At 41.3% G+C, this 25,609-nt stretch overlaps 1 protein-coding gene across 2 annotated transcripts in view; it reads right to left on the bottom strand.

Moving 5' to 3' along the window:
- The window catches only part of CADPS2 (Ca++-dependent secretion activator 2), a 637,557-nt gene that overhangs the window by 59,391 nt on the left and 552,557 nt on the right, over positions 1–25,609 (bottom strand). The window contains exons 20-23 of one of the 2 annotated variants that reach the window (XM_006901794.1): positions 19,948–20,103; positions 17,750–17,897; positions 16,927–16,941; positions 8,250–8,324 (exon numbers count right to left, since the gene is read on the bottom strand). In XM_006901794.1, the coding sequence (XP_006901856.1) occupies positions 8,250–8,324; positions 16,927–16,941; positions 17,750–17,897; positions 19,948–20,103 (394 nt within the window). The remainder of the gene's footprint in view (positions 1–8,249; positions 8,325–16,926; positions 16,942–17,749; positions 17,898–19,947; positions 20,104–25,609) is intronic. The other variant, XM_006901793.1, reaches the window with a different exon arrangement.

Genomic DNA, 25,609 nt, shown 5'->3' with positions numbered 1-25,609 from the left:
AATGGCATAGATAAGAAGAAAGCAACCCGCCTCCTCTGAATGTTAATACTGTGATACAGTGCAACTCTCTCTTCCTTCTCCATCCTCCACTTCTTGTCCGTGAATCCACTTGTTTGTTTTTTTTTTCAGATGAGTCCTTCAAGGTCTGTCCATGTCTGATTTAAGGATGGGCAGCATTTCCAGCACATACTGTCTAGGACACAGCTCTAAAGTTGTGTGCTACTATCCAAAGGGTGGATTCTCTCTTCTGGAGAAAGATGGGCAATCTCCTCCCACTAAGAATTCCAGCCATGGGAACCAATGGAAGGCCAGTCACTATGACTGGCAACACACTCCAAGGCAGCAAGGGGTGTTTTTAATATTGTGTTTCCTTAATCAACTACAACAACTTTTGTACCCCAAATTGTCCCCAAGGTGACCTACAGCAGGGAAACACTGCATGGTTCAGAATCAGGAAAGGAGTGCATCAGGGAGGCATCTGATCTCCCTACCTATTAAATCTATATGCAGAACAGACCATTTGGGAGGCTGGACTTTATGAGGAGGAATGTGGCATCAGGATAGGAGGAAGATTGATCAACAACCTGTGTTATGCAGATGACATAACTTTGCTCGCTGAAACTGAAGAGGACGTGAAGCACTTGCTGCAGAAGGTCAAGGACAGTATTCTTCAACATAGATTGAAGCTCAACATCAAGAAAACAAAGATTTTCACCACTAGGCCAATTAGCAGCTTCATAATGGACAGAAAAGAGATTGCGATTGTTAATAAATTCAGCTTGCTTGGTTCCATAATCAATCCTTTTGACACCAGGAGTACTGAAGAGCAATGATGTCAGTTTGCAGACTAAGGTGGGCCTGATCCAGGCCATGGTCTTTGCAATTACTTGCTATTCATCAGAGAGCAGAACCATAACTACGGGTGACAGAAGAAGGATCCTCGCCTTTGAATTGTGGATAAAAGTGTTAAACACACTGTGGATTGCCAGAACAAACAGTTCCATATTGAAGAAACCAATTATATTGGAGTGAAACCAGTATACTCCCTGGAAGCAAGAATTTTTAGGCTCTGTCTCACATACTTTGGGCTCATGGCCAGGAGGGAACAGTTCTTGGAGAAGGACATCATACCTGGAAGGGTAGAGGGTAGGAGAGGAAGACCCTGAATGAGATGGATTGACTTGGTTACTGAAACAAAGGGATTAGGTCTGTTGGAAACGATGAGATTGGCTTATAATAGGGGCAGGTTTCAGAGGTCATGTACCAATAGTCACTATGAGTCACAGGCGACTTGATGGCACATAATAAGAAGCTCGGATGTGAGCGAACCGTTGGCTACCATTGTTACATTTTTTTCTCTCATCCTCAGAAGTAAATGGACCTATCTTATTTTACCTACCAGACATCCACCAGTTTGCTATACTGTGGATGCTGGAAGCTAAGACATAAGTATTTCAAACACAAGCACAGTCACTGTAGAGGACACGCTTTGGTGGAGCTTCCTAAGACAGGGTAGGTAGCAGGACTTGTCTGGTTCAGAAACAAGGTGTCTCTAAAAACTATGATTAGTAGCAGAACATTGTTTGAGAACAGTGCTGGAAAGGAGGCTCTCAGGTGAGAAAGCATTCAAATTATGATTTGGAAGAACTGTCTTCTCGAAGTTGAATCTGTTTTAATGACACAAATGGAAGAAAGCTTCAGCCAATGAAAGATTCTCATTTGCTGATGTGGCTCACCTAAAAATGAGGAGAAACAGCTGCAAACATCCATTAATAAGTGTGTAGAAGAGCTGGGAATCGCCTAGACTCTCACGCTGAAAACTGTCTCTCCAGCTGTGTGGACCGCTTCATTGACACCACCTTGGCCATCGCCGGTCAGTTTGCCCAGATTGTACAGAAAGGAGGGCAATCGGCCAGCTGGTGGGAACATGAGAGAAGCCGCAAAGGACTTGTTACGAAAGTGCCAGTGGAATATGGATGCCGTCCCATTGCTGAGTTAACATCAGGCTGTCACCAAGCCTCTCGGTGCTAAAAAGTAATAGATCAAATGTGCCAAAAAAGTTACATTTATTTGAAATTCAGAAATTCCAGATTGTATAACATCAATTATTCAAGAAATGTGAATTCTCCAAAAAATAGAAATAAATAAAAATTGAAACACCAAATGTGTTAAGTATGGAGCTAGAGAGACTGGATGTTCTAAGAAAATGAAATGGAAGGTATTTAAAAGCCTTAGACATTAGTAGAGAAAATGGACTGATATTGGCCCTTTTGAATGAGAAAATCATATGATCTGTCATGCTGAGATGAAAAACTGAAGAAGAATGGTGTTACATTCATAAAAAATGTGCCATCAAAAAGAATATTTTAAGATCTATTCTGAAGTTCAACGCTGTCAGTAATAGGTTATTATCCATATACACACAAGAAGACATGCTAATGTGATTTTTATTCAAATATACATACCAATCACTAAAGCTAACGAAGAAGAAATTGAAAATTCTAACTGGCATCTGCGAGCTGAACAATGAATAATGATGACATTAGAACTGATGCTTTTGGACTGTGGTGTGGGAAAAAAGGTACTAAATATCCCATGGACAGCCAAAAAAAAAATAGATAGCTATATCTTGGAGAAAGTGAAGCCAGATTGCTCCTTGAGGCAAAGATCATAAAGCTTTGTCTCACGTACTTTGGGCATGTTGCTAGGAGAGGCTATTTCACGGAGAGGGGCATCATGTTTAAAAGCCTGGAGAGTCAGCGAAAGAGAGAAAGATCTTCAGTCAGGTGGACCGACACAGTGCTGCAATGGGCTCTAGTGGGTCAGAGATGATGACGGTGGCACAGGCAGGACAGGGTTCAGATCTGTAGTTCTTAGGGTTGCCAGGAGTCATACTCAACTCGACAGCACCTAAAAACACATCAAACTGATTTCTACAGTCTGAAAATGAGCCACCACACAACCAAGATGTGTAATAATAACTGGAGACTAGGATGCAAACGATGACACAAAGGAGGACTGGTATTTGTAAACTAGGGGCTTGGTGACAGGAAAGAGGCCAGAGATTGCATGGTAGAAGTTTTTATAATCAATGAAAAAAAATATAATCAGACTATACACACTGACCTCATTTGATGGAATACCTAGGAATCAAACAGATTACAGGTAAGTCGGCAGAGAAGTTCAATATGGGCAGTCTGAATAAGGTCAGCAACTGACTACAGAACAGATCACTAATCATTCATGTGCAAGTTCAAACTGAGGAACATGAAAACAAGTCCACAAGAGCCCAAATATGACCTTGACTTTATCTCACTTGAATTTAAATATGATCTCATGAACAGATTTGATGTACTGAACGTGAAAGACTGAACATCCTTAATATCACACACAAGTAACATCTTACTGAAGATTATAAACAAAACACAACAAAACAGCAGAAGCAGTACATCCACAGAGCACTTCCAGAAATCTAAACTGGACTCAGAAGAGGTCCTGGAATGAAGGATATCATTGATGATTTGGGTGGATGTGATATTGGTGGGTACTGGCTGAAAGAGAAAATATCAGAAAGATGTCTACTTACATTTTATTGACTACATAAAGATTTTCAACTGTGAGGATTATAATAAATTATACGTAATATTTAAGAGTGGGAATTTCACAGACTTAACGGCACTCATGCGAAACCTGTACGTAGACTGAAGAACAGTTGTTAGAATAAAGCAAGGGAATACAGCAGGGTCTGAAATCAGGAAAAAGTGTGTGTCAGGCCTTTATAATTTCTCCAGATTTATTCATTCCGTATGTTGTGCAAAAAGTTGGACCATATGAAGAATTTGACATCAGAACTGGAGGAAGACTCATCACCAATCTACATTACGAAGATGACACCAGCATTGCTTGTGGAAAATGATGAGGACTTAAAGAACTTACTTAAGATCCGAGACTACAGTTTTGATTACACCCCAACATACAGGGAACCAAAATCTTCAAAACTGGACCAACAGGTAGCACAGTCATAAATGGAGAAAAGACTGATATCAATGATTTCAGTTTAGTTGGTTCCACAATCAAGACCAATGGAAACAGCCGCTAAAAAATCAAATAGCTGAGTTCAGTGGGCAGGGTGTGTGTGTGTGTGTGTGTGTGTGCGTGTGTGTGTGTGTGTGTGTGTTGGAATGGGAAAGAGTCGGAAAGAGTCAGTTTGGACTTCAAAAGACAGGGTAATAGAAGCCATAGATCTTTGGTGATTGATTTTATAAAACACAATGTATATAAATGATTGCATGAAACACAATGTGAATGAAGGAATGTATGAAGCACAACACACATGAATAAAACAACATATGTGAATGAATCTCGTATGCAAACCAATTAAAAAAAGAAGGCGTGTTGCATTGGGAAAATCTGCTGCCAAGGCCCTCTTTAAAGTTCTAAAGAACAAAGATCTAAGTTTAAAGAATAAAGCGTGCCTGATAGAGAGCCTGGTGTTTTCAGTTCTTTTCAAAGCATCTGAAAGTTGGGCAGTGATTAAAGAAGAGCGAAGCAGGACTGGTCTTGGAATTGCGGTGCCGGTAAAGAGCCGTGAGCACGCCGTGCTTTGCCAAGGGAAGAAAGGAAGCAGACGTGCTCTTCGGAGTCTAGGATGAAGAGAATTCATGGCACTTTGGCCATACTGTCAGGAGGGACTGGGCGCTGGAAAAGGACATTATGCTTGAAAAAGTGGAGGGTCGTTGGGTTGTTGAAGGAGAGGAAAACCTTCAACAAGACAGACAGACACACGGGCTGGCAGCCTGCACTTGAGCACAGTGGAAATTTTAAGGACGACACAGGAAAGGCAAAGGAGATGCCGTGTTGTACTCAGGGCTGCCATGAGTTGGAGCAGATCTGAAGGCACTTAACAACAACAGCATTTCACGTTATTGGGCGCCTGGAGGGTACAGCACAAAGCATATTGGGCTGTGAACCAAGCAAAGTTAGCCGTTCAGGTCTCTTGTTGAGATAAAGACAGAAAGTCTCCTTGGGAGACTTTCTATGAGTTGGGACAAACTAGATGCTAGTTTTTGTTGCATGCCATTGAGTTGGTGCTGACTCATAGTGGACCCTCCAGTGATTTTTACAGGCAGTTAATCACAAGGGGGGGGGGGCGGAGAGACTGCCTGTCTTCCTCCCACAGAGCAACTGGTAGATTCAAACTGCATTCCTTTGGGTTGGCAGTGCAACTCGTTACTGATAAACCCGGTTATCTTATTTCAGATTTGCTCTATACTCCTGTCTACTGCCTTCTGAGAGGGAGCTCTGGTATCGCTCCCAGCGAGCACCCAGGGAGCTGTTTTAATCAGTGGAAATCACCTTTTATTGTCACGGCTTATAGAAGGGTAAGAGGATTAGTTGAGACTGTAAAAAAGAACTTAGTTTATATTTTTCCATCACAGAATGAGAAGATATTAATAAGTAACATTTGATGGCAGGACAAACGGCTTGAAGAGAAAAAAAAATGATGTCTAAGCATGCATTCTTAATATAATAGACACTAGTTACATGGGTCTATCGAAATGAAATTTAAAATTCAGTTCCCCGAGTGTACTGACCTTCATCCATGCCCTCCACAGGCACTTGGTGCGGGGAGCAGTACAAGACCGGACAAGATGACAATTGTTTATCATTTCTGAAAGCTCGCTTGGGTGGCACTCATCTCCAGATCAGTTTTTTCCCCTTACTTACTTCAGACATTACATTTTCTCCCAATTAGTCAGACACATTTGATATACGGCAAACATTCACTCTCTTGCTTTGACAGCACTGAGTGCAGAGATCATGTGTAGCACTGTCTATCTCATCTGCATCCTCCCGCCTCCCTGAAAACCAGGTGGACTTTTTACCTTGTTGCCCAATTAACCTTTTATCAACTGTGTGCTAGCAAGCAATTCAGGGACAACCATCAGGAAACTTCTCACCAGAGGCAACTTCCACTGACGGATCACGCTGGTGGCGTCTGACAGAGGTGGTTCTGGGCTTTCACAAGTATGGGCTCACTTGTTGTGTGGCAAGCTGGTGGGCTGGGCTCCTTGGAGGGACAGCCTGCACTGCTCGATACCCCCCTGTGGCTTAGCTCTTGCCCTCTTTCTGGATATTTTTCTTACTCTCTTTTCCCTTCCCTGTGCTTGTGTTGTTATTGTTGAGGGCAGTAGAGCTGGAACCAACTCACAGCTGACCCTCCAGCGACCTTTCAGAAGCAGTAAACTGCTCCAAAGAAGCAGCCGGTGGATTCTAACTGTGTTCCTTTGGGTTGGCAGTGCAATTCCTTACCATTGAGCCACCAGAGCTCCCTTGTGTCTGTGAGTTGTCTGTGTCTATGTGTATCTGTGGTTATTCTGGATGGTGATGGAGAGCAGAGAACACGCTGGTAAGAGGTTACTTTGCTAGACAGCATTCTTTGTGGTTGTCTTCCACTCCAGAGGCTGCTATCACAGAATCGGAAGAGTGCAAAAGACAATCAAATAAAGAAGCCAGAAAGCATCTATAATGCCATCATTGAGTATTTTTGTGTGTTTGGCTGCTAACTGAAAGGTCGGCAATTCAAACACCCCCGCTGCTTTGTGGGAGGAAGATGAGGCAGACAGCTTCTGTGAAGACTGGGAACCACAGAGGGCAGTTCTATAGAGTGTCTACTCTATGAAAGTGACTTGTCTGTTTCTTTTCTCCATGTCATGTACATTCACATCACAACAGACATCTGAAAACTGCCACTTTTCTCAACTTTTTAAACTTAACGTCACATTATAAAACTTCATATACCATTAATAATTTTCTAAAGCATCACTTTAAAATACAAAGGTGCAAGAATTTAGTTTACTATTTCTTTCCTACAGAGAGTAAACTTACTTAAAGTTATAATTATTATAATAAGACTATGTATATATGTATGTATGTATCTACCTACCTACCTATCACAACAACAGTCCATTCATCCATCCTCACATTTTTTGTTTTTCTATGCAACATAAGGAAAATGGCAAAAACAATGATAAGGTACTTGATACATTTCCAAGGCAATAATTTATATTCGCATATGAAAGAGTTATGCTCAAACTCACCTTATCAAAAATGTTAGCCTAAAAGTGTTATGACTAACTTGCTAGACAAAATGAACCATTATTGTAATTTAACTTTATACCCTTAACTTATGAATGAGTTACCACCATCTATTTTGTTTGTCTATTTTATCAAACTTGGGTGGCTTCTCTTTTGCTGTGTACAGCCTTCCAATTGTTTCATGAATCCCGGATTTGGGTTCTGGAATCAAGCCTTATGGAAACAAGTGATGCCTCTTCTCATCATGCAAGTCCCGCCTGTATGCCATCCATACCCTCTCTCCACCTACTGTAAGCGCCCACTGCTCTTGGCTGCTGGCTCTCCTTCCTTATGGCCCTGATATCAAGTGCTACCCATTGTTGTTATTGTTGTTGTTATGAGCCATTGCGTCGCTTGCGACTCATAGCGACCCTATGTACAACAGCCCTAAACCCTGCTTCATCTGACATACTGTGGACATGTTGTAAGGAGGGAGACATCCTTGGAGAGGGACATCATGCTTGGGAAAGTGGAAGGATGGTGCAGAAGGGGAAGACCCTCTATGAGGTGGATTGATTCAGTGACTGGGGTAATCAGGATGGGTGTGTCAGAGGCAGTGCGATTGGCACAGGATAGAGCTACCCATTAGCAAGTGCAATTTGTCTGCTAACATCTCTCAAATGTTACATACACTTAAAACTTTATAGATCATACCTTCAGTCAAATTTATTTCAAGCAATAAACAGGAAATTGTGGTGTGGACTTAGGAGTAGGGGACCTCAGATCTTGCCTTGCCAGCATTATTTGCCCATGAGGCCAACACTAAGCCTACAGACACAGTGGTCATCCCAACCAGGTGTGGTAGCCACTTGAATCAACTTTGGCGTTAAAACTAGTGGTAAGAGGACATGACTGTGAACTAGTGATCAGCATTGAAGATCCACTTGTCTTTAAGTGGTAAGAGATGCAAGCACTGCCGCTATTCCACATAAAAGAGCAGAAATGTTAGCATGCTTATTTTGCTCACAGCTTTTCTTAAAATTGGGTATTTTCTTGCATTTCTTTTAGAAATAACTTCTAAAGTAGCTATTAGTATATGTGAGCGATTTCTAACTTCTTAAGGGAAAAGGATTTTAAATTTTATTTCAAAAGGTGAACACATGATACGTTACCTTTGAAACGAGCAGGGAAATGATTTCTTTCACTGTGTTGTCAATCAAGTCGTCTATTTTTGAATGGTACTGTTGCTAGGGAGCAAAGGACAAGGATGTATTAGTTGATGTGCACACAAACCTTTTGTCCTTAACCATAAATGTGTTACTGTTACTGGTTATGACAAATATCAGAATTACTTAAAATGATCATTGTCAAGACGAGAAAAGCAAAACCTTGAAAGTGATCCACCCAATCAGCACTCCTTACATTGCGGCTTGAACATGTCCCCATGTGCGCTGCTGAGTTAAGCAGCTAATGGGTTATTGTTGAGATGAATTGAGTTCTTATTCTCATTCAGGCAGAGGAATGTGAAGGATACTTTTTGTCTCCTCCTCTATAATTAAGGTGGCCATGTATTTTTCTAAAGGGTTGGTTTCACTGGAGAAGCAAAAAGACTAGAAAGAGATTTAATTAATACAACAGTTCATGTCTGACAACTCTCATTCATAAGTTATTTAAAATGGGCTTTAGAAATAAAATGAGCTCCCAATTGTTCATTCCACAAGGACCTTTTTGCCGGCACTGGGAGCAGCAGTTTATACAATTCTTACAATATGCTCAAACAAGGGCAAAATTAAAATTTCATCAACAAAGGTGAATAGATAGTAACAAATTAATAGGCCATAAAAGGTATAATGAAACGGCACTCACGCCATAGTTTTATCCTGCTTCCTTATGAAAAAGATGCCTTTAAAGAAATATAGATATATTAAAAAGGTGTATTTAAAATAAACCCGAAAGACTTTTGTGGTGTTTTCTTTATTCTTCTTTCTTTAGAGAATATTAGAGCATTCCATTCTTAAATTAGCAGGAGCTCGGGCTTCTGCACTGTGTGGAAACTTATCCATTTAAACAGGGATTCTTCCTTTAGAAGCATTTATCTGACTGCAGATTGTCCCCAATAGCACTTCACAGAAAATGTGACTTGTAAAGACTAACCCTATCTTGATGGTTCAAGGCTTCCTAGAACAGCTAACATAATGCTTGGAGGGAAAGTACTCAGGTCAGTATAAACATTAGACCAACTTAACAGCTGCTGGTTGAATGGGTTCCTAAGATGCAAGTTTTTGAAAGCTCTTTTTTTCTTTCCCTTCTGAAAAACATGTCTCAAAGTTTCCACACAGAACAAAACATCTTGGGGCTGCTGTGGAACCAACAGGAGTGATCCCCCACCCTCACCCCAGACTTTGACGGTGGTGAGTGGCTATCATACACCTGCAAACATCATAATAAAGCAAGCGAAGCAGCATTTTGGAGCAAATGAAGTTGTTTCCTTTTTGTCTCTGAGCTGGTGTGGGGAATGGCCAGTGGTCTACAATAACATATGAATAACATACATGAAATGTGGACTTTTCTGGACACCTATCTCTCACCTTAAGCCTTGTTGTTGTTGTTGTTATGTGCCATCGAGTTGCTTGCGACTCATAGTGACACTATGTACAAGAGCCCTAAACGCCGTTCTATCCTGTGTCAACCTCGCTGTCTCAAACACACTCATTCCCACCACTCCACTCACAGAATTGATCCATCTCATTGAGGGTCTTCCTCTCCTGCACCTTCCCTCCATTGTCCCAAACATGATGTCCCTCTTCAAGGACCTGTCCCTCCTTGCAACATGCCCAAAGTATGTTAGATGAAGCTTCAGAATCCTTGACTCCAAGGAGCACTCCAGCTTCACCCTCTCCAGGACAAACCTGTTTGTTCTCTTAACATCCATGGTATATTCAACACTCTTCTCCAGCACCACAGCTCAAAGGCAACAATTCTTTCTATCATCCCTATTTACTGTCCAACTCTCCGATGCATAGCACGTAATTGTGAAGACTATAGCCTGGATCAGGTGCACCTTAGTCTCCAGCCTGAAGTCGTTGCTCTTCAGTACTCTTGAGAGGTTCCTCACATCTGACTTCCCCAATGCAATTTGTCTCCTGATTTCCTGGCTGCTGTTACCAAGAGTGTTGACTGTGGAACCAAGTAAACAAAAACTGTTATCTGTCTCAATCTCTTCACCATCCATATTGATGGTGCCAATTGGTCCAGTGGTGAGAATCTTTGTTTTTTTGATGTTGAGCTTCAATTCACATTGAAGGCTGCAGTCCTTGACATTCTGCAGCAAATGTGTCAGGTCCTCCTCAGTTTCAGCAAGCAGGGTTGTGTCATCTACATAAGCCTTACCAACTCCCAAACTGGTCCCCCCATCTCCCCCAGGGACAAATGATATGGACACACAGAGGTGCGTTTCTCGTGCTACAGTGACAGATGCTCTTGCAGTAATGTGCAGAAATGGAAAAGTGGGGATAAAACGGACCCAGGAGGGAAGGAACGTGAACTTGCTGGCTGCCAGCTGAGGTTCTGATCCCTCTCGCCGTCCAGTGACCCCCAAATGTGGAGTCACTTTCTGAGCCAGGCAAAATCCCCAACAGAAACATGACTGCAGGGCCACCCAATAATTTGGGGTCTAGGCCACTCTTCTGGGCAAAGACTCCCCCAGATGAATTCTGGAAACCTTGAAAAGTCCTGGGCTCCTGGCTGGAAGCAGCGCTGCTCTCTGGGTGGTTCAGGGGCTTATGCAAATGAAGCAGTGGTGGCCTTCAAGCCTGCAAGCTCTTTTCATACCCCTCTCACTCCAGACTCAAACCAGACTGAGGCTGCTCTTCAGGAAGGGTTACTGGGAGTGAGGGTTCAAACTTCTCACCTCCTTACGCTGAAAGGTACCCAAGACCTACGGTGGCTCAGGCCCCCAGACCTCCACATTCTTAACTGTACTTCACTTTAATATTTATCTCCATTTGTCTTCTATCTCAAGACAAGAAGGATACAGATATTGTAATTAGTAGGCTACAGGAGAGAAAACAATTCTGAGTCCTATACAGCAAATGTCTAAGGTTGGAGTCAGGCAATTTTAAAAATCAACTGACAAGCTTGCAAAGAGGTACTTTAGAAGACTTTGAAAGAAAGGCAGAGAAAGTCAGTGAACCTAGAAACTGTCAAACTCTCCTGTAAGACACAATCCGAGGACCACTGTCCTCGTTAACAAAGAATCTGCAACAGAGGAAGGAAGGAAGGCGAGAATCTGAAGGAGAGAAGGAACAGGTCCAGGCAAATACCAAAAGGTCTAAAAAGGAAGAAACAAAGAAGGGTGTATCACCCAAGGAGAAACCAAACACTAGGATCATCACTGGGTTTTTAGAAAAGGGGATTTTGTTATTGAAAATGTATCTGTTTAGCGCTGACTCACACTATCATTAAAATTCCCTAGAAAGTCCAGACTTGGCTCTGGCCGCACAACACACAGAGCTGGCCTGGGAGAACTGTGGGTGAGAGTGGCAGGCGCCCTGAGGAGTTAGATTGTTTATGGGAGCTCCGGTGGCCTGGTGGTAAGGAACTGTGCTGTCAACTCAAAGGGGTGTGGTTCAAAACCACCAGTCCTCCATGGGAGAAAGGGGGGCAATCTCCTACAACGTGATTAACTGTCTCTGAAAACCTGATGGTGGATCAGCTATGAGTTGTTTCCAACTGCATGGTACACAACAACAACAACATTCTGTAAAGAGAATAATATCTATCTATCTATCTATCTATCTATCTATCTATCTATCTATCTAATCTCAAAGTTAGGTGGGGAAAATTTATTGATTAGGGGATCCATATAAGTTTCAACAAACATTTAATGTATAAAATTAGATTAAAAGAACTCCCTCCCCCAAAAAAAACCTCCAAGATAATAACTCCCCCCCAGAAAAATCTAATAAGGAACATATGTCCATAGCTATTTGCATTAGGCCAAAGCCAGGAATCTCACCGTTAGAAGGACCACAGAGAATGCGGCCGACACCTTTCTGTGCCAGAGATTCCTGTGTCAGTCAGACAGGGATCAATGTGAGAGCAACAGCTGCCGGCAACCAGACACCAATGTGGGACAGAGCTGTCTCGGATGCCCCATGGAGCCAGAGCCAGGAGTCTGTACCTGAGCTTGCTGGAGGGCTACCGGGAGATGCCATACAATAGGCAGACAGCAATCCTAAAGGCTTGTGGTTTTAATCCACCAGCTGTTCTACAGGAAAAGGACACTCTCCTCCTGGGAGACTTCTGCCTCTGAAAACCTGCAGGGGGAGTCAGCTATGGGTGAGTGCCAGCTTGACTGCACACAGCAAGAAGAGAGCTCGGGTGGCCTAGTGGGTAGGCAGTGGTGCTGCCAATACAAAAGTGAGTGGTTTGAATCTACCAGTGCTTTGTGGGAGAAAGACGGGCAATCTTCTGTGAGATTTACAGCCCCTGAAAACCTGCTGGAGGATAAGCAGGACTCGGCAATGCGTTAATGAGGGCAAGAAAAAGTCAACAGACTTTTCCACAACATTGATTAACAGCCTGCATTTGTTATTATTTTTTTTTTACTTTTTATAATTTTTTTTCTTTTTACACTTTAAAAAAAATTTTAAAAGAGAGTTTATTTCATGGAAGATGGATCTCACAAATCCTGTCCTCTCTCCTCCCACTCTTTATTTATTATACTAGTTTATTTCCAAAATTCAAATACATTGTTTTCCAGAACAGACTCTTCCAATTCCCCTCACTCCTCCGTTCATCAAACTGAACAGCCCCATGATTAATTTTCTGCTCCCCAGACATCTTCATCCCTCTGCTTCCCCCACCCCCTTGGATCCTTATACTAGTTCTACAGTAAGAGTTTTATACAATATTTGTCCTTGTGGGACTAAGTTCAATTCAGCATAATTCTGTCCAGTCAGTCGTTTCTTAATTTTGTTCCTGCCAGTAAAAAGCTATTCTTATCAGAATGGCTTCAGATTGGGTGAAAAATTGCATATACTAAGATGGGAGTAGGTTCTAGTTCATTCTTAGTCCAGTTTTTCCAGATCTTCCCTTTACCACGGACCCTGTGTACCTTGCTCCTAAGTCATATATTGAAGAGACTCAGCCTCACCTCAGAAAGTCAGGGGACTTAGGTCCCAGACACATGTCCGATGCCCTACCATACTGACTCACTGCCCCTGAAGAAATACCATCATGTCGTTTGATGGTTCTCAAGCTGAGGAATCCTGATGGTGTAGTGGGTTATGTGCTGAGCTGCTAACATGAAGGTCAGGGGAACGGGTCCCTCTGCTGCACTGTGGGGGAAAAAATGAGGCAGTCTGTTCCCATTAAGCTTTATAGCCTCAGAAACCAGATGGAGGGTTGCCAAGAGGGGACTTAATGCCAGTTATTGTTATGAACTGTCTAGTTAGAAGGGTGCACCAATGGTCTAGTGGCAAGAAGCTGAGCTTCAATCCCAAAGGCTTGTGGTTCGAATCCACTAGCTGTTTCAAAAGAGAAGGATGGGCCATCTCCTCCCATATGATTAACTGCCTCCCATCAGAGGGTCAGCTATTGGTTAGTTCTAACTCAATGGTATGCAACAGTAACAACAACGTAGCTGATTCTCCAGTGTGTGTTTTCAGAGGCTGTATTTCATATGTGAGGCAAATGTGCATCTTTCTCTTGAATTCAGCTAAAGGATTAAAATGGGGTGGGGGTGGGGTGTTGGGTTGTTAGTACAAGTCCTTAGCCGCTACGGCCTCCAGCGGATTTTGTTTTGGTTTTGGTTCCCAAATAAACACAAAAGAAATGAAGACTCAGAGAATACCAGTATAATCACATTCTGAAGAGATTTTTGGTCCTTCTCCTGGGACATATTATCAAGGTATTAGATTGTTAGTTCTGGAAACGGAGGTATTTTCCTTTAATTGAGAACAAATCCCACACAAGTGGGGGCCCCTGAGCTGCTCCATTAATGGGTTTACATCCTCAGTGGATGGAGACGGATAGAGTGGCTTTGCCTGCAGACAGATGAACACCGAGGGCCCAGACAGCCTCTTGCTTCTCGGCTTGTGGCGGCGAATGCAGATCCTAAACACGGTGGTTCTGTGATCTCAACCTCTGTCCCCAAGGGACTGGCCTGGGATTGCTGACTCATTACACACAGCTGTCACCGGAGCAGACTGTTCAGTCACTAATCACCTCATTAAACCCTGCTCTGGGCTGCAGCACGCTGGCAGGATCCAGTACCACAACTCACTATAGAATTCTAAGTCAGGAAGCCAGACGGCGCCGAGCTGCTGTGGGGACGGGACGCATAGAGGCTTTACCCCACTGATGGCAATGATGGCAACCACTTCAGTGCAGATTTCTAAAAAGTCATTTCTTTATCATTTAGAAGAAGAAAAAAAGTGCTAAGTTGAACTCTTCAGCATGTAATTCCCATGGTTCCAAAATGATCTGGTAACTCAGTTTTCAACAGATTTATTTCCTAGAGATTTGTTTTCTAGAAACGGGAGTGCACACATTCATATGTGTATAGTCGCTAATTTAAAACAATTCCAAAATTCACTCCTCCCATAGATAGAAAGGAAAAGGATAGGGAATTTCATGAAAATACTAGAGAGGGTAAAAAAAAAACACCCCCAAAATCGTATGCACTCCTTTTGCATTGCATTTCTTGTTTACCGCTTTTTTTCCAAGGTTGCTAATGGGTTTTACACCTGCACATTTTGAACTCTATTAATTGTGTGAAAGTTGTGAGGAACTAATTGCCTCTAGTGAGAAGGTACAGGTGCAGACATAATGAACAGTAGCAGATTACCCTTCAAAACCATCCGCCCATTAATGCAAAGAAATCATTTGAAAATGCAACAGTGTTTTGTCATTTGTGTGTGCGGCTGCTTCTCTTTGTAAGTCCTACAGTGAGCTGCTTCTTACCAGGGAAGATTTTTTTTTTTTAAAGCAGTGACAATGAATCATTCAGGCATTCATTCAAATATTTACCAAGTGTCTATTGTGTGTCAGGTACCAAAGTGTATATTAAAATGGAGAAACTCAGTGGAGAGAGGCGAGATGATTCTCTAAACCAGATGAAAAATGGAAGGGCTCTAAGATAGTATTCTTGAACAGACAAAACTCTGAAGAAATAAGCAGACACCTTTGGCAGTCGCAAAGGCAGCTGCCTACTCGGTCAGGTAATTAGAAATAATAAATCACATCTTAAGTGATCAGGGATTGGTAATTACTAAACATTCTACAGCACTTACATACCAGCTAGATGCTTGATATATTTTTACTGTTGTATGCTGTGCTATTAGGAATACACACATTTCCGTGAATTGCTCAAAGAAGAGGCACACATACATGAAAGCACATAAATAGAAACTGTGCTCAAATAGCGAACATTTGTGTATCAGATGAATAACTAGAGAACATTCACAACTGTCCACTTCTGGACACCTGAGCCCTTGTGCTTGGAGGAGAATGATCAGGTGAATAAAAAGCTGCCCTGGGTTTGTCTTTCTGGCATCAAATGAAAGAATTGTATGATTTAACATACTTACCTACAGAGTACAACACTATATATGACTTTAAGAAAAGAAAAAAAAATCTAATCTAATCTAATCTAATCTAATCTGCTAATTTGGCCTTCTTCCTCTGAGATTCTGGAGCAGTGCTTCTGAACTGTCTGGTATGGGGTAGGTTGAGGGTCATGATGCCCAGGAAGGGGCACATAAACCAATCACTAGAAGACTTGCATCTTAGGAACCCTGATGGCACAGTGGCTTAAGCATTGCCCGGCTAAGGGTAAGGTTGGTGGTTTGAACCCACCAGCGACAATTTTGAAGAAGGATGTATAACGAAGAGGTACAGTCTAGGACGGTCTAAGGGACAGCTCCACTCTGTCCCACGGGGTCGCTAAGAGTTAGAATCAAGGAGACAGCAGGCGAATTGGTTTTTGATATCTTTGGTGAGAAGTGACTTTGAGTGTGGCTTGCTGGTCTAAGTATTTAGGGGTATCATGATAGAAGTTACAGACCCTCTGAAGTCCCAAACGCTAACTTCCTCTGGTATTAATGAAGAATGCGCCCTGGTGATACAGTGGTTAAAACACTGGCTGCTAAGGCAAAGGTTGGTGGTTAGAAGCCACTACTCGTTCTCCAAGGAATAAAAAGGAGGCAGTCTTCTTTCATAAAGATGGACCATCTTGGAAACCCGACAGTGCGGCCCTACTTGGTCCTTCAGAGTTGCTGTGAGTTGGAATCCAGTTGTTGATAACAGGCGTGGTGGTTTCTAGACTAATGAAAGCAGAACATTCCACAGACACAGATACTTGAAAATGGGAATAATCAGTCTGTAGCTAAATTATTTAGATTTCAGTTTAATGTAAAGCATATCAATTTGGTTTTAACTGAAGTTCATCTTTAAAAAGTAAGCATAAAGGGTTTTCTTATGGTGTGAGGGAAACCTTTTGATGCTGGACACCAGTGTGGTTGTACAACGTTATGAATGTAATGTATATTGTGGTGATGTTGTCACGGAAATGGTCACTTTCAAATGGTTTACTTTGTTATGTGAATGTCACTCCAATAAATTGTTAACCAGAAATGTATGACTAGCTTGTAGATTCTACAGCTTAACAGATGTGTCTGAAAAATTAGCTTTTACACACACATACACAGAGCTCAAAACACCAGAAATGGAATAAATTATTCAATACTAATCTTACAAGATAAACACTAAAAACATAGTAATAAAAATAATTCAAAGATATGATAATGTGCTTTTACAGAAAAAAAAATAGAGAGAGAGACTTACCCACTGACTACCATACTGGATCATGCCATGGGGGGAGAAATACGATGAAAAACAACACACAAACATAAAGGAAGAACAAAGAAATGATGAAAAAACAATTATAATGGGGAGGGGGAAAGCAACAGGATGTCATCTTAAACAAATCATCTAACAGAAATACATCCATTCACCCAATCACCACGCTTAAGAAATGCAAAGTATTGAGTAAATGAAAATTGTGTTTCTAGAGACATACACAGACAAGCACATATATACATATGTGATATACATGTTACCTCATATGACATATATATGCACATATATAGCCTATGATATACAGATACGTGTCATATTAAAGCAATGAGATATTTCTCAAAAGGATAGCTAGGCTTTGTTTCTGAGTATTTCAGATCGGGGAGTATTTCTGATCTTTAAAAAGAAATGAAAAGGTTTGTGTAAATGATGTATTTTACATGCTATTTTTGTGATCAGCCTTCACGATGCAAACTTTGGTTATTGTAGATTTGTCTAAGCAAAGAAGGCAGCTTCCTAATTTGCATGCAAAAAAGCAAGTTTTTATGTAAATACACAACACCTAAGCTGTTAAAAGGTCTCTCCTAAAATTGCAGGGTCACCTGGAAATGTTTAGGTAGTCCTTAAGTGAAAAATAAGAAACCCACAGGCATAAACACATTTCATTAGTCTATGAACAAAAAGATCAAACACTTGTGTGGGAAAACTTGGTCTTAATCTTAATCTTCCAGTCGTGTGAGTGCCTTCTGAAAAGAGCCTTGGCTTTCACCCGGCACTGGGACTGAATTTCCTCACTGCACAGGCCACTTACCTCCTGCCCTCCATCCAGAGCACAGAGCTTGGTGCTTTGCTTTTTGGCATCAACTAACACGTTAAACATGGTGCACACTGAGGCAGGAATGCGCAAGTCAGTGGTTTTGCACGCCTTTTGCAGCTTGAGTTCAAATGCTGTTCTTGTTCTAATGATTAAAATATGAAGACAGAGTAAGACACTTTGACACGTATCCAACCTGATTTGTAAAACTGAAAACAACACTATACATGCTAATTTAAGACATGAAAATGAGGAGTGAGCAGGGTTACAGAGCTCCTAAGAAACAGTCCGGGATGCTCTTCTACTGAGGTGTTGTACTGGAGAGACCAGACTGCAGTGTTTTATATTAAACCTAGATTTACACAGCCACTCAGACCACAGCTCCACTTATAGGAAGCTAATTGTTACAGGAAGGGAGCAGATGGAATGGAAAACCTCACGTTGTTGTTGTTCTGTGCTGTGCAGTCAGAACTGCCTAGTAACTGACCCTCCAGCAGATTTTCAGACTGTAATTGTAAGATTTAGAGAGAGAGAGAGAGATCAGCTAGTCCAGTGGACAGAAAGTGATGCTACCAAGCCAAAGGTGGTAGGTAATCCACGGTACTAATCCGCAGCCCTCGGACCTGTCTTTCATTGTTTTTGTTCAGACATTCCTCTAGGTCGTATAGCCCTGGTGTACAAGTTGCCGTACCATGGTCACATGTGGTTGCTGTGAGGCTGACTGAACACTGTGACACTGATGTGTCAAATGCGTTAATGGTTGGCTACCCAATGCGGACTGAGAGTGGGGTGGAGCTTCCTGATTAAAACAAGCTTGGAAGGAGGAATGGCATCCACTTCCATAATAGCTTGCCTCCAGAAACCCTATGAACCTGGAGAGAGGATGATAGACGCCTAAGCGTCATTGAGGACTCTCCTTCACCTGGACTCCATGGCACTTAACAACAACAACAATTGTAAGGAGGAGACACCCATCATTGTCTCTTGGGGACGTGATAGACTCAAATTGCAGACATTGAGCTGGCAGCATCACTCTTAACCACAAGAGCTCTGCGTGAGAAAGACTAGGCTAGTAAGTTTTGTCCTACAGACAACACTTTTCTTTAAATTTTAGGACTGGGAATGTATTCAAGTCTTCTAACCAATATCTGAACAGGAACTCAAATATACTGCCACATATTGTACTCTGACATAACATGAACCAAGGCAATGTGGGGGTGGGGGGGGGAAAGAACAACAAAACCAATGCTTGGCCAGCTAAGATGAAATTATGCGTTTGAAAAAAATAAACCCAAAAATAAAAGATAGCAAAATAATTGCTATTAAAAATGGAAAGCAATCTGGACAAGTTAAAGGCTCAGAACCTATGTCTGGCTTAGTGGTTAAGTCTATGAATGGGTACTTGAAACTCATCGGCTGTGGGTAGTTTTCTACCAGGAAACAGTGAGTAATCCCAGAACGACTGGTGGTCTAATCATATTTTGAGTTTGCCACGCCATTTCACAGCACACACACAGGATAGAAAGGATAAAGCATTTAACAGAGCTTTTCCATATGTCTCAGGAGGTATTACTTTGGGAATTCAAAGCACAGTATTCCCAGAGAGGAAATAATAAGCACAACAGAAATGTATAATACGGTGTGGGTGCTAGCGCTGAGGGCAAGGAATGGAAGGCCTAGAAAAAGACATCAGGCCAATTCTGGACATTTCATCAGTGACTCGAGAGCCCCAATTTTAAGTGAGATTGCTAAATAAAATTTAATTCTGAAGTTTACACGCACGCACACACACACACATTGAAGCCTTTCTTTCAGCAATGATGGGGCAGATAGTCAATTAACATGTTACCGCAAATGACAGTAATACATCGAAAAGAATGTGTTTCTCAGCATAAAAGTGTGTGGCAATGTGTTGTGATTACCCTTGGTGGGTGAAGGGGGTGGATAAAGGAAATGGGAAAGATCTGATGGGGCCCTGAAAAGACAAGGTAATGGTGGGCATAGTCCAATGGTGATTAATTTTATAAAACAGAATGACTGGGAACGATCGTGTGGAACACAATGTAAATGAAGAATAGCATGAAACGCAGTGTATACAAACTTTGTAAGCAAACCAATATAAAAGAACAATTTTTAAAAAAGTGATGATCCTGGGTCCTAAGACATGAACCAGTAACTTGAAAATCCACGTCTACCTTTTGACACAGGCCTCTATCATATCACTGGCCATTAGCTTCAGTCTTTGCTCTAAATGGTGGGCAAACTCTTGCTCTGGCCAGTGCAGATCAAAGACAAACATTTGCAGGGCATCAAGCTTCCAAAAAAGGTCTTCTGATGTTGCTGAGCCATTGCTGGAAGAAAAAGGAAAAAGGCACAGCATGAACGTCTCCTGTTAATGAAGCAAATCATCAATACGTGTGTTCTTCCTTTCATATCAATTGCCGTCAATTACAACAAAAACTCATAAGGACCTAGGAGTTCATTTGCACAGCCTTCTAATTACTCCTTTCCACGTCTTTGTAAGAAATAAGACAAAGCGAGGAGAACAAAAGAGAAGCAAGTACAGTGGCAAGTTTCACAAACAGGGTCGAATGGACAAGGATATTTTTCTAAGAAATAAAATTCTATACATAAGAACAAATGTATCAAATGCTCTTCACTAATGTATGAAGACAGATACATACACATTTCTTTCTAAAAATTCAGAACCGTATGTTTTATGCAAAGTAATCTATACAACTTCAAGTAGTACCCTTTCTCTTCCACTGAAAATACATCTCTGTTCTTATGATGGCTTTTGCTTATCTAGAGAGAAGCAACATAGAATACTGAGCCCTTAAATTTCACAACACCAATAAAACTGAAACAGGTAATGGATACGAAAGTAACAACAGAGGCCAAACAGGGAAGTAGGACTTATTTTATGAAATGCCTTAGCCCTTTATCAGCTCATAATGAAAACTCAACTTATCCCAGGGGAAGACCTGACATCGATATGCCACCCAGAGTGCTCTGACATAGGAACCAAATGATGTACTTGAGGGCCTTACATCTAATTATGGAGTCTAGGTTTGCTCTGAGGTTACCAGGATGACAAAATGACTGTAGGGGACACTATGTTCCCACCACATATGGAAGTAATTTGTATGGGAGTCCAAATAGTATCAGGGCAAAAGGCTAATGCCAGTGCTTCCTACTTGAGTCAAGTACATAATCTAATAAGGAAATCAATATTTTGAAAGTAAAATATTCCTACCTGAAGACATATCGAAACTAGATTGTTAAACAGCATCAATCAACACAAGTGCAATAAAAAGGGTGCCGCAAGGTCAGTGGTCCTCAGCCTCCCAGCAACTGCATAACGTTAAAAATATCCACTGCAGCCCAGTAGGAATCAAGCAAGCTGCTACTTAGCTTCCATGTGGACGGTGATTTCTCCTTTATCCTCCTGTTGTTAATTTCCAATTTTATAGCATTGTGGTCTCAGAAGATGATTTGCACTACTTCGCTGCTTTTGAATTTGTCAAGACTTGCTTTGTGCCCTAACAGATGGGCAATTCTGGAGCATGTACCGTGTGCATTGGAGAAGAATGTAAATTGAGCTTTTGTTGGGCAGAGTATTCTGTAGGTCTATGAGGTCGAGTTGGTTAATTGCATAGTTTAATTCTTCTCCATCTTTGTTTCTTTCTAGTTACCTTTCAATAAGAATGGTGTATTGAAGTCTCCTCCTACCATTAGAGTGGTGTCTATTTTTTTCCCAATGCCATTTTTCAAGGAGATAGAAAAGGCAATTTCCAATTTTATTTGGAAAGGAAAGAGAGACCCTGAATAAGAAAAGCTCTACTGAAAAATGAAAAGCAGGAGGCATCACACTCCCTGATCTCAAAATCTATTACAAAGCCAGAGTAATCAAAACACCCAAGTATTGGTACAGTGACAGGCACATAAAACAACAGATCAGAAGTGAAAACCCAGAAATCAACCTATCTACCTTCGGTCAGCTGATTTTTAACAAGGAGACGAAACCTACTATGTGGAGAAACAGAAGCCTCTTTAACAGATGACATTGACAAAACTGGACATCTCTCTCAAGAAAACAGAAACAAGATCCAAATCTCATACACAAAAACCAACTCAAGGTGGCTCAGAGTCCTAGGAGTAAAACCAGAAACTATAAAGATCATCAGAGGAAAAAAAAAAAGGAATAAATTTAGAATCCCTAGTCTATGGTATGATGAGGTTTTCAAACATAGTAAAAAATACAACCAGGAGAGGATAAAAATAGGTGAGCAGAGGGGTGAGGATAGGGGGGCTGGGTGGAGTTAATCATAGGGTTGCACATTCATTGGGGTGGGGGGGAAGGATCTTGTGTGAAAAACAATGTATTTGAACTTTGTAAATAAATCAGTGTAAGACAAAAAAAACCCCAATAGATGAATCAGGCCTTCTAAAAATCAAATCCTTGTGTGCACCATAAAAACTTCTCCAATAGGATGAAAAGAAAGCCCACCAACTGGGCACAAATATTTGACAGTGATATTTATGGTAAGGGACTCATAACTAAAATTCGTAGACTATTACACCACCTCAACAAGGGAGCTCTGGTGGCTTACTGGCAAGCCGTTGCACCGCCAACCCAAAGGCAAGCAGTTCAAAACCATCAGCTGCTCTGCAGTACAAAAAGGCATAATCTCCCTTGTGATTTACTGCTTCTGAAAACATGTTTCACGCTCATCTGTGAGTTAGTTCCCACTCAGTGGTATGTAATACAACACAGACCTCAATAAGATAAAGAATGAGAACCCAACTACAAATAGGAGAGAAGATCTGAAAAGACCCTTCACCAAAGAGGACATTCAGGTGGCCAATACAAATGAAAACCACTAAAAGTCACTAGCAATTAGAGCAATAAAAATCAAAACAACAACGAGCTATCATCGCACCTCAGCAACCATAGCAGTGTCTAACAGTACAGGAAGTAACAAATACTGGTGAAGATGCCGAGAGCTTAGAACTCTCATGCACTGCTGGAGGTAATGTAAGATAGGTCAGTCATTGCAGAAGGCTGGCTGCGGCTGGCAGAACATAAAAAGAAAATGTATTTATTTATTTATTTATTTATCTTCACTGTAGACAAACGTCCAGTGCCATCAAGCCGATTCTAACTCACAGTGACCTTACAGGTTATGGTGGAGTTGTCCCACCAGGACTCAATGACTGTAACCTTTATGGACAGAGTCAGCCCCAGTTGTCCAGTACAGCAGCTGGAGGGGTCAAACCACCTTTTCAGGTAGCACTTGAGTGCCTAACCACCTGGAACGATCTATGCTTACCACAGACTCACTCAGTCATTGCGGTCAAGCAGAATAGACTCCAGGTTGACACTCCTGAGGTATTGAGAGGCTGTGAAACTCCACGGATTGTCCATCTTCCTCCTGAGGAACAGTTTGTGGGTCCAAACTACCCAACACGCTCTACTTTCAGATTAGCAGTGCTACCCGCTATGGACAGTATAGCCAGACTACCTGAGAGTACTCATGTTGAGTTCACACGGTAAAATTACAGGGATCAAATAAACTCAAATTATCACGACAGCATGGCTGACAGCTTTAAGAACATGCTAATGCATCACTTAGCTAAGTATGTATTTATTAACTAGCTTTTTTAAAAAAAGCCACTTCTATCCCTAATTAAAAGTTAGTTCTGCCCCGCACCGCACCACAACACTGCCACTATACATTCAGACTACTTTGTTTTCCTTCTTGAATTCTGCTAGTAATTTCTCCTGATCTCCTTGTCTAGCCACGATGTATGTCCTCAGAGCTACGATCTCAAGGGACCAACCATAGCAAAGCACAGAACTCTTATACAGAGCTTCACCCACTAGGCCTCCTCTTTGTATTCAGTGCCTCAAATGTGCCATTAAAGAATCAGGCACTGCCATGCTGATGCCATTCTGAAAAAGAATAGCTGGAAAAACCACTATATTTGTTTCTCACTTTTCCTTGCCATACATAAATATATGTTTGTATGCGTGTGTATAGTAATGATATATATAATAATAAAAACTAAAGATAAAACCAACTAATCCAGGCCCATCTGAGAACATCCACAGTGCAGTCTGATAGAGGATCTATGCTTTAAAAAGAGTTGAATATAATTGGCAGAGAAATAAATCTACATTTTATAGTTTTTAGCTGTGGGGAAATGAAAGTTGAATATTTTTGATGAGATATGTATTCTTTCACAACTCAATACACCACAACAATTCTATCGTCCAAACAAAAATCTCAAATAATAAAGACAGAATTCTATTAAAAATGGACTTTTTCATTATTATGGAACAATGAAATACTTAGAGTGAATTTGGACATTTCCTCCTCCATCTTGTGATGTTATAATAAGATTATGACTTATAAATATGCTTAAATGGGAAATTAATTAAGGTAATAAGTATTTATTATAATTAAATAGATGGATGGTCAGCCATAGTTCTGCCCACCCCCCCCAGAGCTGGTACATACTGCAAACAATTTATTCAGAACATCTTTATCTTAAAATTATTTCCAATAAACAAATTTCTCCCAAAAATATTATTAACAAACTGAAGGATTAACATGAGAATAATGGACTAGGATAATAACGGACTATCCATTATTAATAATGGAAACTAGGATAGTTTCCAAAAAAATGCCAGCAGAAAACTTACCTTACTGGCATTTACTTTTAGAGATACCCAGAAAGAAGATTCTATATACACAGAGAGAAGGGCAAGCCTTCTGAAGGTGACTTACATTACATATGAGTAGGCAGGAGTCGATTTCCAAACCTTCTGATACTATGAAGGTAGTATCATGTTTAATGAGTAGTTGTATTCTTAATTTACAATACTCATTCACATTCATTCTCTATTCTCAAATCGGAGCCGACTCCAAGCTGACCACTACTGGGTTTCCAAGGCTGTAAATCTAACGGGAGGAGAGTCCCAATCTTTCCCTTTCAGAGTTGCCAGTGGATTTCATCAGGGAGGCCCTTGGGCTTTGGGTCGGCAGTGCAGCTCCCAAGGACTACATCAGTAGAGCTCCCTCACTTCCTATGTGAGACAGAATACTTCTTGCTAGTCAAACTTTTCCATCAAAACTTCTTCCAACAAATAAATGGCAGTAATTATGCAACTTTTTGGATAATACTGAGCACTTCTAACAAAGAATGTGGATTCCATTGGCAGGTAAAGATAAAGGTGACTCACTTATAACATGCTTTTCATTTGTTCTGAGTGCCGACAATGCAAGTGCTTTATTTAAACTTGTCACAATTCCTGCTCTAAGACATACAACTTTGAAAAGGAGCCTCCAGTGTAAAAGGGCTCAGGGCTCCTATCTCAAATAATGGAATCACAACAACAATAAACACACTTCAAGGGATAATGCTCACAATTGTGTCTTTGATCAAACGAAAGTTCAAGAAATGAAGAATGAGGAAGAAGATTTAAAGGATTTGGGCTGCCAACTTAAGGAAGGTGGTTCTAATCCCTGAGCTGTTCCATGGGGGAAAGATGGGAAATCTTCTCTCATTCGGTTTACAATCTTTGAAAACCTGCTGATAGGTCAGCTGTGAGTTGGTTCCAACTTGACAGCAAACCACCATCACCACCACCTCCAACAACAACAACATGAAGACGTGTAGAGCACTGAGAACTTCTTGTTGCATGCCATCAAGTAGATTTCAACTCCTGTGACTTCATGTGACAAAGGAGAATTGTCCCATGGGGTCTTCTCCACTACAATCTTTACAGAAGTAGATTTTCTCCCTAGGAGCAAGCCCATAGGTTCAAAGTGTTGCCCCTTTGACTGGCAG

Source organism: Elephantulus edwardii, unplaced genomic scaffold, assembly GCF_000299155.1.
Source record: "Elephantulus edwardii isolate Elephantulus edwardi_28Jun2011 unplaced genomic scaffold, EleEdw1.0 scaffold00345, whole genome shotgun sequence".
NCBI classification, from domain to species: domain Eukaryota; kingdom Metazoa; phylum Chordata; class Mammalia; order Macroscelidea; family Macroscelididae; genus Elephantulus; species Elephantulus edwardii.
This window is presented reverse-complemented; position numbering and strand designations above follow the sequence as displayed.